The 13,737-nt window shown below is 38.8% G+C and overlaps 1 protein-coding gene across 1 annotated transcript in view; it reads right to left on the bottom strand.

The window, feature by feature from the left end:
• LOC102226447 (neurotrypsin-like) overlaps positions 1-11,667 on the bottom strand; it is a 33,873-nt gene extending 22,206 nt beyond the window's left edge. Inside the window, exons 1-2 of the mRNA XM_023340855.1 lie at positions 11,327-11,667; positions 5,347-5,389 (exon numbers count right to left, since the gene is read on the bottom strand). Coding sequence (XP_023196623.1) covers positions 5,347-5,389; positions 11,327-11,425 — 142 coding nt within the window. The 5' untranslated portion in view covers positions 11,426-11,667. The remainder of the gene's footprint in view (positions 1-5,346; positions 5,390-11,326) is intronic.
• Positions 11,668-13,737: the final 2,070 nt, after the last annotated feature.

The raw sequence follows: 13,737 nt of genomic DNA, 5'->3' as shown, positions 1-13,737 counted from the left end.
TTTTTGACAGCTTTTCAGTTTATTTCTAGAATATTTCAATTGAGTTTCCACAAAGAAAAACACTAAAGTGCTAGAAAGATGTTTAGGTTGGAATTTGTGTTTTATTGTTCCCACAGAAGATAGAGATCCATCCATCTTTTGCTAAATTTTATGTTTTAAATCTTAAAAACAGAAATGAAATGGGGGTTATTTAAAACTGACAACAACAACCTAAGAGTAAAAATGGGTCTCAGGTTGTAAAGGATGCAGACCCCGGCTCTAAAAAAACCTCAGCAGGAAACCACAGAGAATTAACAAAAGAGCTGTTGAAGCCGTCTAAAAACAAAACTTGTCTTCCTTTCATATTTATTTTTAATTTATCTTCACTGTTCAGACTAGGAACAGCCAGTGAGTCACTTTGTTTTATCTCTGCTGCCTCAGATGCAATTTTCAACAATGTTTTCATCTAACATGAACTAAAATCTATGCATTTAGTCCCTCAACCATTTTGTAGTTTTGATTGTTTCATATAGACCAGCCTGAGTCTATAGGACTCATGTCTGTGCATCAAACTCTGAGAACAACTCACAAACAATCCAGTTATAATTATTTTTGCTTTTTTTCTCGCGTAACAAATGAGGTTACAATAACTATAAAATCTATTCACCTCTGGAATATTTGCCTTAATAAATCAATTATAATCAACAAAATATATTGTTCAGTTAGGGGTCATAACTTTTTATGTCTTCTGGCCCAAATAAGAACTAAGTTTAATACAAAGTGTCCAGATAATAACATATGATTGAATCGAGTTATATGAGAGACCGGAGCATTTTTTTTGTTTAAATTATAACAATAACAAACTAAAATAAAAATTAAACTCATACAGGATGGTTTGTGAGAAATGTTTTGTTTTCAGACATGAAGACATGAAATGGTTTTTCAGGGGATCCCACAAGGATCCGTGTTAGAGGCTTTATTATTTAGCTTTTATATTACTAATCCTGCTGAACAGCGTGTTGATGTGAAACGGCACACGTATGCTGATGATACTCCCTTATATAAAACAACTGCAAAAACCAGTGTTGTATAGTAACAAAGTAAAAATACTTCACTACTTTACTTAAGTATATTTTGGAGTACTTCATACTTTCCTCGAGTATGAACATTTTTGATAACTTTCACTTTTACTTCACTATATTTCACTATATTAATTGCGTACTTTTACTCCGCTACATTTTCAATGTGTGGTTTAGTTACTCGTTACAAAAAAGCGAGAGAGAGAAACGCAAGTGTTTTGATCCCACCTGCTGATTAGCAAGTAGCAAGCAGGCTACCGAACAAAGTCCGTAGCCTACTTGCCTGGGCTTGTTCATCACCACCAATAGGATACACCTGTTTCGCTTCTCCCATTAAACACAAAGCAAGTCTCGCAATCAGCCGCAGCCACATGGAGGAGGAGACGGAGACCACAACGACTGCAACTACGTCGGACACGGCTCCAGGGGAACCACCAGCTGGTGATGAGAGCCCATGGCCTTATTTAAATACAATACACTCTTTCGTGGGTGTTAAAGATTCTTCGTACCGCATGCAGTTTATGTTATTCCTGCCCGAAGATGTGGAAATTCTATCTTACAAAAACTCCCCGTCCAACTTGAAGAAACACATCGAGGTAACGTCTTATGAAATGGTTATAATCCTCCTGTTTCAGTAACTATAGCTTGGTCACTAGGCACTACTGTATTGTGAAACGTTGACCGTAAATGAACTTTGTTTGGCATTGTTTCAGTTCCACACGTGGTGTATTTAGCTTAGGCTTAATGTTGACTGTAGCAGGCTACCTAGACTCCTCTGTTCACTCTGTTCAAGGGGGGACAGAAGCCATAGCGATATCAATTTAGACTAAATTTAACGAATATAGGAAAGGCATGCAAGTTCAAAACCAGGTTTACAAAAAAGGTCTCCCTCTTCAGATGCCAATAAGCTGCATTTCCCTCCCAATTCTTTTTTTCTTTTGCATAATGACCAGTTGTGTGCACCACCTACTGACTGTAGCATTGACTGATTCACTGATTTGTGAAGTAGAGTAATCGTAACAGCTCTTTTTCTTCATGTTGGCCGCATTTTCTGTACTATTTATTTTTCTCATTTTCAGCACTGACCTTACTTGAAGGGAAAACTTAAGGCTTATAAAAACTTTGTATTTTCTGTCCTGGAGGGTTTACTAAGAAGCTGGTTCAGTTGTAAAGCAGGTTAAGTTAACCTTGTGCTATAGGTAAAGCACCTAATTTTCTTAACTAAATGATGCCTGCAGGTATATCTATTAGCAGGTTTAATTTTGCCTGCACTTGGTTGGGTACATTATTTTAAGTGTATTTGACAAGTTTACCAAAATATAAAAAATGTCATTCAAACTACATTTGCTTTGTTTTACTTTTTACTTGTACTTTTCATTACATTACTTGAGTACATCCATTTTTACAGTAATTTCCATACTTAAGTACAAGAAGTTTCAGATACTTTAAGACTTTAACTCAAGTAACATTTCAGTCAGTGACTTCGACTTTTACCAAAGTCATATTTTGGAGAGGTACTTGTACTTTTACTTGACTCTGAGATTTCAGTACTTTATACAACACTGGCAAAAACAACCGACTTAGTACCCGCTAAGCTAACAACTGCTGTGTATCAGAGGATGATTATTGGCTCAGTCAGTCATGTCTGACTCTAAATTTAAAGATGGTTTTTCTTACAACCTCCTAACACAATTACAAAGTCACCAAATTTAAATATCTCGGGCCGACTCTTGATTCAGATTTGAATATAAGAAACTCAAATGATTAAACTCAGCTTCATAACTTTTAAACGTATTACCTCTCACGCAGATGGACGTTTATGCATGTTATGATTTTGTTCTATATGTCCTGCTGTGTTACATTTTTCTGGTCAAGCTGGTAATAATGTTCTTAGACATCTTGACTCTAAAAACCCAGAAAAAAAAGTTACTGAGCTTTGAAAATATTAGATTATTTTGTAATATGTCTTAGTTATAAACTTGCAAATGGTTCTCTGCCGATGTACTAAGTTGATTTGATCAATGAGAATATAATCTGCAATACCATTTTGTTAACAGGCAATTTTCTATGTTTTTATTATGTAACCTGTCAAGGGAATGCAGATCTATCATCTATAATCTGGTACGTTAACGGTGCATTAAATGGTAATATTGACGTTTGAGCTGCGTACTGACCCTTTTTAATAAAGTTCACCATTATTATTAAATGACAACTCATAACAGTGAAATCAAGAATAACTGGGGTCTAATTTAAAATTGAGCACAGACAAAAACTTAAATAAGATTCAGAGAGATCGCTCACTTTATACTTGCATTTTTGTGCAAATCTGTGAAATAAAATTTTTTATTCACCAGTTCCTCCTCCAATTAAGCTTTAATGTCTGAAGGAAATCCCAACTTTTCAATATCTAACTTGATTAGAGATTAAAGAAAACACCAGGATGAGGATTATCATGTTGACCAATCTGATCAGCAAAGCTGTTTTTATTCGTCTTGAATCAGTTTTGATGTAAAAATCCACAATGAGTGCAGAGAAAGGTTTCCAGACAGCGACTCCTAATGCTCCACATATGGCGCTTCTGAAATGCAAGTTAAATATTTTACACAGATTTACACAAAGGTAAATGTTTGCAAACGTTGCCATCTTCATTAATAATTGATCTTTAACTGTAAGTTAACGAAGCACCGGGATTTAAAATATTCAATAACTTAAGGCCTCTGAAGTCAGGTAAGTAGTTGTAAAAAGGCTGTCGTCAGTCTTTTATGATTAAAAGTACATGTTAAAGTTAATAAGGATTTGGTCAGGATTAGTAGATGCTGTAGTTTGATCTTTAAATATTTGTTTTCATTTTAATATTAATCATAATAATCCACCTGGTTATGTTTGTCTTTTTCACTGAGCCCTCTTAATATTAATGCATGGAGACTTCAGCATGTCGCCTAATAAAAAATACACAAGAAGCTCTAAATTCTTAATGTAAAATAGATATTTCAGTGTCTGAGTGTTTCTGTTTGGGTTTTTTGGTTTTGTTTGCATCTTTCAGCTCATGTTGCATCATTTTTAGGTGTCTAATCGTAGTTTTTAAGCTTTATTTTTTATATTTGTTACATTTTAGGGTAGATTTGAAAAAAAAAGTAAAACAAGTGGAGTTGATTTGATTTGTTTGGACAGACTAGAACATCTTTAATATTAACATCATTTTAGATTCTCCCACTGTTTAAAGGAGGTTTAAATGTTTAAAAATCACCTACAGGACCCAAGTACTTTAAAACAGGCATAACATGTAGTAAATTTATTTTAATTATGTTTGAACACTTAAGGATTTTATTGTTTGTTGTATTTTATGATTATTAATAATCACTTTTATTTGAATTTACATTTTTATGTCTATACCATCTTCATTTCTATAAGAATCTCATACATATTTGTGCCTAATCCTTGACTTTATCTTATATTTATCTTTTCCAAACTATACTGAATTTAAATAAAAAGCTCTGCTCATATTTTGCTCTAAAAAACGTTTTTATTAGCTCAATTTTAATAACTTGTAAAGCCAAACCCAAAATCCAGCCTGTGTGTCTCTCTGCATCAACAATAACCAATGATTTCTACATTTTGCTTCCTCTCTCATCGTTTCTGCCTCTTTTATTCGTCTCAACACCCGCCGCGCTCCTCTCTGCCACGACAGCCATATTCTGCCCATCGCCTTGGGAACGCTCAGCCTCCCAGCTCTCATAATCCATTTCCCAGCCACAATGAGCGTTTGATACGGTTCACACTCGCAGGCTTGGAGTCCGCGTGTGTGTGTGGCAAAGGCGTTTTCCTCACAGAAATTAAACTAATAACCAAATTAGGTCATTTACAGCAGGTTTTAATTAGATTTTTGTTCACGTTTTGACCTGCTCAGGTGCTGAAGGGCTTTCTGAAGAGTGCCGAGGCATTCCCATGACGGGAAGGCCGAAGCTGCTGATGGATGGTGGGTTTGGAAAAGCATTAAGCCTGAATTTCCCTCGTTTATCAACGTGGCATAAAAACACAGATATTCACCCCACCCCCATCGTCGTCAGCATTATGGCTCCCAATCTTCTCAGAGACGCACAGGAAAGAAATTGAATGAGGGGTGAAGAGGGGTGCAGGCTGTGAAGGCGGGGAGATTTAAGACATGGAGATGTGCTTTTATGCTGTCCGAGTCAGAATGTGGGATAAAATGGAGAGAAGGGCTGAAAGAGGTAAGAGTGATGGCGTAGGAGAAGCAGGTGGAGAAGTGGAGGGTTCACTTCCCGCCTACCTGAGTTCTGCACCTCGTTGAGGTAGCTGTCCTGAGCCACCATCTGCAAGAAGAGACGCAACATTAAACAGGCTCATCTGGATTATCCCTTTGTAAGAAAAGAACAGAACATGGCTTGTTGTACATAAAATTGTTCGCTGGCAGAAGAGAAAGTAGAAATAGTTGCATCTCTTGTGGAAAATTCACATTTTGCACATTTTTGTTCTTCTATTTTTATTTAAAAAACCAAAAAAAAAAACAGCCCAAGCGTTTCAACAATCAAGTAATTTCTTTGCAATAACTTTATGTTACATCACAGTTGGCGGGTTTGTGCCGTTACCCAGCAACCAAAACAGAGCTCCAGCACGTTTGGTCAGCTGGCTATACCGCTGCATGTGCTGTATAATGGCTGCTAGATAAAACAAGTGTTTTGTTGCCGACACACTATCAAGAAACCACTTTCTGCATTCTTGCTGGTTGTGCAGGAGACTCTACTTCTGCTTTTCAAAGATTTACAGTGGTATAATTGTCATTCACCTGCAGTCTGCACAGATTTTGGCTGACCCTCGACCTGTACAAGTCCTGGATGGAGGGAAGGTCAGCCATTTTGGTTCTTCTGTTAGGTTTCTATTAACTTTTCATTGAAAAAGCTCCAGAAGCTTTCACTATTAATTTGTGAATGAGTTTCAGTTCAGGTGAAAACTTGACAAGCCATGTCTGCATAAACACTTAATGCACACAATAAGGACACTCACCAGTACTGGGAAGCATGAGATGTTACATAACTTAGGTTTTATTTGTGAGATCAGGATACAAACACAGGAGGACACACTCGCCTCTGTGGAATAACTGCAGCAAGGCCGAAGAAATACAACCTGCTTCACCTTCACATGGATGATCTCTGCTGCCCGTTAACTCCTCTTCTTCGCTCAACATCGACACACTGCACACACAGGGCCAGATCCAAGGGTGTCCTCTGGGGGGCCTAACACCCAGCCACACTGTATTTACTTTTATTAAGAACACGTTGGCAAATTCAATTTAATCAATTGTGATTTAGAAGCCCAAACATCAAAAAGATGAGATGAACTTTGCTTCAAACAGAAGCGACTCAAACTGGGAGAGAAGTGGAGAATATCTCAAGAGCTCCCAGTACCGAACACAAGTCCTGGTGGCTCATTCTTCACTTTCCTCAGAAAGCAGAATTGAATCGTTGAATATCCTCCAATCCGACTTAACAAAACTCCAGTTCTAAGTTTCCAAACTGCTGGAAATTGCTAAGGCGGTTGCTATAGTTAGCTATGCTAATCGCTGATAAAAGTTGGCAAAGAACGTTTAAAATGTCCCCATCTGGACCAGACTTTAGAAAGGGCCACAATGTTTTTACTGAATGCATGTTTTGCAGACATTGTACTTTACATCAGAGTTACAGGCGCATATTTTGAGACTTTTATGAATATAAACAATCCTCAGGTATTTGAAAATTATGAAGTTATAGTATTTCTTTTTGGAAACAACCAAGAGCTACTGGCCAAGAGATGTGTTAAACCTACCATCAAATGCTGGTGTCATCAGTTCATATCTAATCAAGTAGACTCCTACCTACTAATTTACTGTAATTAGCATTAGCAAAATATTATTTCTTTAGTACATAGGGCATCAAAACAGTTTTCCACATCCCTCTAAACCCGGGCCTGGTCACCATCTTGACTTTGTTTCACTACAATAAGTAAAACTGCTGTTTTATTGAATTGCGTGTTGTGACTTTCCTCAATCACTCATATACACAGCTGGTTTTAGGGTATTTTCTGACCTCTTTAGCAACATTTGCACCCCAGTAAAGCTGAAAGGTTGACAGCAGCTGCCATTTTTAAACTACTGTGTCATGATGCCCTGCATCTCCATGTTTACTCTCAGCCGTCTATATACAGATTGAACTTGTCGCTGGCAAAATGTTAATATAGGTATGAAATGATGGTTCTAAGGCTTGTTATGTAATAATCAGTCTTAAAATATTAATACAACTGAAGATATAGACACAAACAGTTGCATGGCAGTAACTAGGCCTGTGATGATAAATTTTGCTGGATGATAAATTGTCCCAGAAATTATATTATAAAACGATAAACAATAATATTGTTGTTTTGAGACCATTTTCAAGTCAAATAATAATAATGGCATAATAATGCAAGTTCAGCCTCTCAAAAATAATTTTGTAAAGAAAACTTAAGACTGGAACTGGAAGATACTTTAAACATCCCCCACCCCCAAAAATAAACAAAAACAATAAATAAAACTGAAGTAATAAGCACACAAAATCAAAACCATAAATAAAATGGATTATAAAATCTCTGCCCTCCAACATGGAAATTACCGAAATCATTTTAATATATCGTGATTAATTGTTTGCATGTTTTCATATTCGTCTAAAACACCAAGACAAAAACACCACTTCATGTTAAAGTAAAAGATTTTATATTGATATCAACAGTTATATAAATTCAGACATTGTGATTGGACTTGAACTCAAACATCCAGAATTGGACCAGTTTGAGAACCGTTAGCATCTCAGCCATTGTCATTTAAATCAACTGTTGGTACATGCAGCAGTGCACACCATTCTGTTGGCCACTTATACTACTGGCTTGCAGGAGATCATTGCTTGGCACTTTAAATATAAGAGCCAGTTGCAGTCCAAGAACTCATTTGTGATGCTCATAATGTGCAGCTCTAGCAGAAAACAAAGATTTTTTCTGTTTCTCCTAAATGCCAGACAAGAAAAACAATAAAGTTTGAGTCTTCGCCTCGTCACCGTGCAATCATTTTCTAGCTCTACATCATTTCAAATATTCTACAGACCCAAGCTGCAAAGGTTTCCCAGAGGAAACCACCGTATCTAATGATTTCGAGCGGAACAGGTGACCTGTGGTCGTAAAACACGGCTCCTGTTATTTCCATTCGTGTCAATCCCTCGGCTCGATTACGGCGGTAATCTGTTGTGATGTCTCACAGCTGCGCCCACTGTACCTTCATGCAAACATGCAAACCACCTTCTGCAGAGGCTACTAACCTACAAGCACATCAGGGAGGAAGAACCAAGAGAGAGATGAAGGATCTGAGCTGTATATCACCTTATTTTCATGATTATATTAAATGTGACCCATTATGCTTCCTTGAACAGGTTAGGATGGGTCTATGGGCAACAAAACATGTTTGTTACATTTTTTGCACAAAATCATGCTTAGATAATGAGATTTTATTCTGCTCCGTTCAGCCTGTTTTGAGTTTCTTTTAGAATGATCTGCTTTTAGGGCCTCTTGTCACTTTAAATCCAAATAAACCGCTGCTGGCCACGCCCCCAACTCAACACTCACACGTTTAAAAAAAATGGCTGCAAACTGATGAGCAATTATACACCCATACATCTTTGAAAACAACAAACAGCAAGTGGTTTCTGAATGGTAAGTCAACAACAAAACACTTTTCTTTTTCCAGCAGCCATTGTACAGCACCTACACATGGTGGAGCACTTGAGTGTGAGTTGCTTGAGTTGATAGGTAACGGACAGAGCTCCAAGGTGGTTGCTAGGTTACAGGCTGGGTTTCAGGGTTGAAGGTGAGGGGCAGTGACCTCTGATTTGTGACTTAACAATTGGGAGTCTTTTGAAACAGCTCCTTTTCCAGACACCAAAAACATTTTTTTTTGTAGAGACCCAAATGAAAAGCATTTTTATGAATTCTGCATAACAGACTCCTTTAAAGGGAAGCATTTTAAAACATATCTATCAACAACAAGAGCAAGGGCAGTTTATGCAAAATTTAGCTAAATTTAGCATGAGATGTTAAGCTTTACGTTATGGTATTATGTTATTCTCTCGGCAAAAACATACCTGGAGTGTTGCCTTGATTCTTTCATGCATGTTTGAGAAATCATTTAAAGAGGCAGTATTGTGTTTTCCAGGAACATAAGGTCATTTTATAGCACAATCAAGTAACTGTGTTACCTTCAGTTGTTATAAAAATGCTGTGTATATCATGACTTCCTGAATTTGTAGTTTCAGAAAGAGCAGGAGTTTTGAAAGAGACAGAGGCTCAATTTCCATCCATCCATCCATCCATTTTCTTTGGCTTATCCGGGGTCGGGTCGCGGGGGTAGCAGTTTCAGAAGGGAGGCCCAGACTTCCCTCTCCCCAGCCACTTCTTCTAGCTCTTCCGGGGGAACCCCGAGGCGTTCCCAGGCCAGCCGAGAGACATAGTCCCTCCAGCGTGTCCTGGGTCTTCCCCGGGGCCTCCTCCCGGTGGGACGTGCCCGGAACACCTCACCAGGGAGGCGTCCAGGAGGCATCCTGACCAGATGCCCGAGCCACCTCAACTGGCTCCTCTCGATGTGAAGGAGCAGCGGCTCTACTCTGAGTCCCTCCCGGATGACTGAGCTTCTCACCCTATCTCTAAGGGAGAGCCCAGTCACCCTACGGAGAAAACCCATTTCGGCTGCTTGTATCCGCGATCTCGTTCTTTCGGTCATGACCCAAAGCTCATGAGGGTGGGAACGTAGATGGATTGGTAAATCGAGAGCTTCGCTTTTTGGCTCAGCTCTCTCTTCACCACGACGGACCGGTACAGCGCCTGCTTGACGGCAGACGCTGTGCCAATCCGCCTGTCGATCTCCCGCTCCCTTCTTCCCTCATTCGTGAACAAGATCCCGAGATACTTGAACTCCTCCACCTGGGGCAGGACACCCCCCTGACCCGGAGTAGGCACTCTACCCTTTTCCAGCTCAAGACCATGGCCTCGGATTTGGAGGCACTGATCCTCATCCCGGCTGCTTCACACTCGGCTGCGAACCGCTCCAGTGAGAGCTGCAGATCATGACCTGATGAAGTCAAAAGGACCACATCGTCTGCAAAAAGCAGAGATGAGATCCTAAGGCCCAGTTTCAAGATGTTAAATTACAATGTCAAATTTATTTTAAGTCCTATTTGATAGCATTATTATGACAACTGAAGGTAATATACTTACTTGATTGTGCTATAAAATTGTCACTATGTGCCTGGAAAGTACGTAACACTGCCCCATTAAAGTCTTAACTGTTGCTCTGACTGTAAATGTGGACATGTTTTTGAAAGCAGCTATTTTCCAGTAACCAATTTCTAACCTTTAAGGATTATGAATGTTTTCTTGTCTTTCCCCTTTTGAAGAGTCAAATCATGTGTATAACCCAATGAACATAAATTCATAGACACTCCAGTGAACTGGAAACTGCAAAGTTTAAATTAAGAAATTATTCAATTACATTTATTTATAGAAATTGTTTGATTTGCAGCTCAAGGGGAATTTAAAAAAAAAATCATTATTTTGTGTAAATCAGTGAAAATAGCCACGCGGCATCTGACAGCAGCACCTGTTCCCCTGCGGTTCTTCTGGGTTAACTTGTCCAGCTTTGACCAAAGCGCTGTGACAAGCTTCAACCAGGCGTGCTGGGTTCATCTCTGCAACACCTGCGTGGACCAGAGGAGCCACCGACGGCTCCGTGTCATGAGATCCCCTCCGCTGGAGGAGGAGGAGGAGGAGGAGAGTGGAAGGAGGTGTGCCAGCTTTCTTCTGCCACCGTGCATGCATGGATTTGTGCGTGCGGCGCAATCAATAAAGTCTGTTTAATTAAGCTGTGAAACATGCCACCAGTAGCTGGATAAAATGCGGATCTGCTGCTTGTTAACGCCCCGATATGCACCTGCTTTGTTGGGAACACCTCCCGCATGGATCAGCGGTGGATGTGTTGTGTAAAAAACAACACATAATGCAAACAGCATCTCAGTTATCAGCCTAATTGAGATGGGGTTGTATTAAAATAGGGGTGGAGGTAAGTAGAGCGTGACTATCTCGGGGTAAATGGTATTTAAAAAAAAGAGCAGAGCGTTTAAAAAAAAAAAAAATCAGGCCATATTGGGATGAAAGAAATGCACCTCATCATCTTCAAGCAGTATACAGTCGCCCTTACGTACCTCCGCAAACAGCGGCAGCCAGAGGCAGGCGCTTCCGATCAAGCTTAACATCTCCCGGCTGGTGAGATCCATCCTTCCCGCCCGGTGTGTCCGTGTCATAGCCGCGGATCCTCTCCCATCTCTGGCTCCAAACCTGTCCGGGAAGGTGCCGAAGCGTCGTCCTTCCTGCGCTCCAGCTGCTGCCGGAAATTAAGTAAAATAAAAAGATCTATCTGTGCCGTGCAGAGTGAGGATGTAGCTGTGGGAGGTTCAGGGTGCGGCACTATGAACGGGAGGGAAAACACACACAGACGTCCAATAGTGTTGAGATCTGCAAAAAGCTCCCCCACCACCTCTCTCTCTCTCTCTCTCTCTCTCTCTCTCTCTCTCTCTCTCTCTCTTCTTCTGTGGGGAGAGAAAGTGTTTGATTCCTGCGTGTTTGTCACTTCATCTCATGCGGTGCTGCCCAAATAACCTGAGCTCTTCTGTTGTAAATGCAGTAAAATCAGCGCTCCACTCCGGTCAGTCATCAGCAGGAAACATAATAATAAATCACTTTCCTCCCACATTTAAAATTACACACCGATGCATGGCTTCATTTATTTATTTATTTGTTTTACAGTTTACGATCTTAAAAGTGTGGCGTGCATTTGTATTATTAGCAAAGTGGCTCAAGCTCAGGTTGGATGAAGAGTATATGTGAACAGCTAAGGTTTCAACCTATTGGCAAATGGATGAAGGTGATTAATAGAAGATTTTACAGAATCTGAACCTAAAAATGACACTTGAGGGATTTTTACACTTTTACCTGATTAAAAAAGGGTTGTTTTATATATATATATATATATATATATATATATATATATATATATATATATATATATATATATATATATATATATATATATATAGTACAGTTTTGGCTTAATTACAGCTCTGACTGTGTTGTTTCTTCAGGAGATGTAAATTTTGTTTGAGTCTGTGTACTCCAGTTAACGATTAATCAGCTACGAAATTAGTTGACGATTTTTAGGAGCCTCTGAACTCAGCTGGATTTTATTTAGGGGTATCAAGGCACGTTTTGGGGGCGATTTAATTGGTGTTTTCTTTAGCGGGTTTGCAGATCTCTGCTGGTTGATGTGAATTGGAGAAAACGTGGCTGAAGATTAGACTGTGGACTAAAGTGAGTATTTCAGTCGTTATGAACCACGGAGAGACTTGAGGATCTGAGGAGGGTTCCTGTGGAGAACAGAGATTTGTTGCAGCTTCTAGCATAGAAAGAAAGTCTGACCAATTACATGCTAAACACCAAAAACTCTAGTTATTAAGTTGGCTTTATTTCAGCCAAGTTGGACAATCCGGCACTGCTTGGGAGTCCTGTTTACTTTTTGTATAAACCAAGCTTTCTGTCACTCTCACATATGAAAACTGTTTTATAAGATGTAATATGTTTGATGTATAAATACAGTTTATAAGTCAGTTTTATTAACTTAAATAAATCCTTCTGTTTTCCTCTTCTAACCCCTTTAAGTTTCAGTCTGCTTTAAATAGGACCTGCTTAAAAGAAACATGATGTCAGCAGCAACCCGAAGCTGTACATTTCTACTTTTTCTCAGGGTTTTTCATGAAATATTTACGCATCAAACAAAAACTAATGAACACTTTTCTTGCTTTTAAATAGTCATATTGGGGGGGGAAACCAATACATCTGTCCAGATTAAAATAAGAGTATTCAAGCAGATATTAAACATACCTTTCATTACATACAGATTTCTGTTTTTGCAAATAAATTTCGTATTGGTTTGATGTAATATGCTAATTTTAATGCAGAAAATCATCATAATAAACGGAGTTAAAGTCTGAAATAAACTGACTTTTCAAAAATATTATTGAATGAGTCTGCAGGTATTTCTTCAATGAACTAAGGAATTGGTAAATCATCAAATGGAGATTTAAAGAGAAAAAACATACATGTTTAGACTTTAGCTGTTAAATAAAACATGCACATTTTCAATAAATTATCCAGAAGAGAAGATGTTTGTACATAGGACTTGTACATATTAAATCATCTAAGCTGCTGAGGAAAACCCCCAAACTGCTCCAACGTTTCCTCTGTCTGCTGATTTTTATGCATATCTGCACAAAATATCTCTGTGGTTACTGAAAACTGAACAAAGTGGAAACTGGCAGAAAAGTGGCTTCAGCAACACAAATATTGACCAGATAGAGACAAGATTTCTTTTAAAAAAACAGACATTTTCTTTTGCAGCTGTCGTCAAAATTGTCTGAAAGTGTTGTTTGAAAATGTTGCATTTAAAGATAAAGCAGGAAGAAGCATTTCCCGTCAGTGCAGATGAAAAATAAGGGAGACAACTGACAGATTTTGTTTTTCTCTTTACTCAGCAGTTGGACTGAGCCAGAGAGAAAGCATC

The sequence above is a fragment of the Xiphophorus maculatus genome, chromosome 10, assembly GCF_002775205.1.
Source record: "Xiphophorus maculatus strain JP 163 A chromosome 10, X_maculatus-5.0-male, whole genome shotgun sequence".
NCBI lineage: Eukaryota > Metazoa > Chordata > Actinopteri > Cyprinodontiformes > Poeciliidae > Xiphophorus > Xiphophorus maculatus.
Note: the sequence above shows the minus strand (reverse complement) of the source record. Positions and strands in the feature narration are given on the sequence as shown.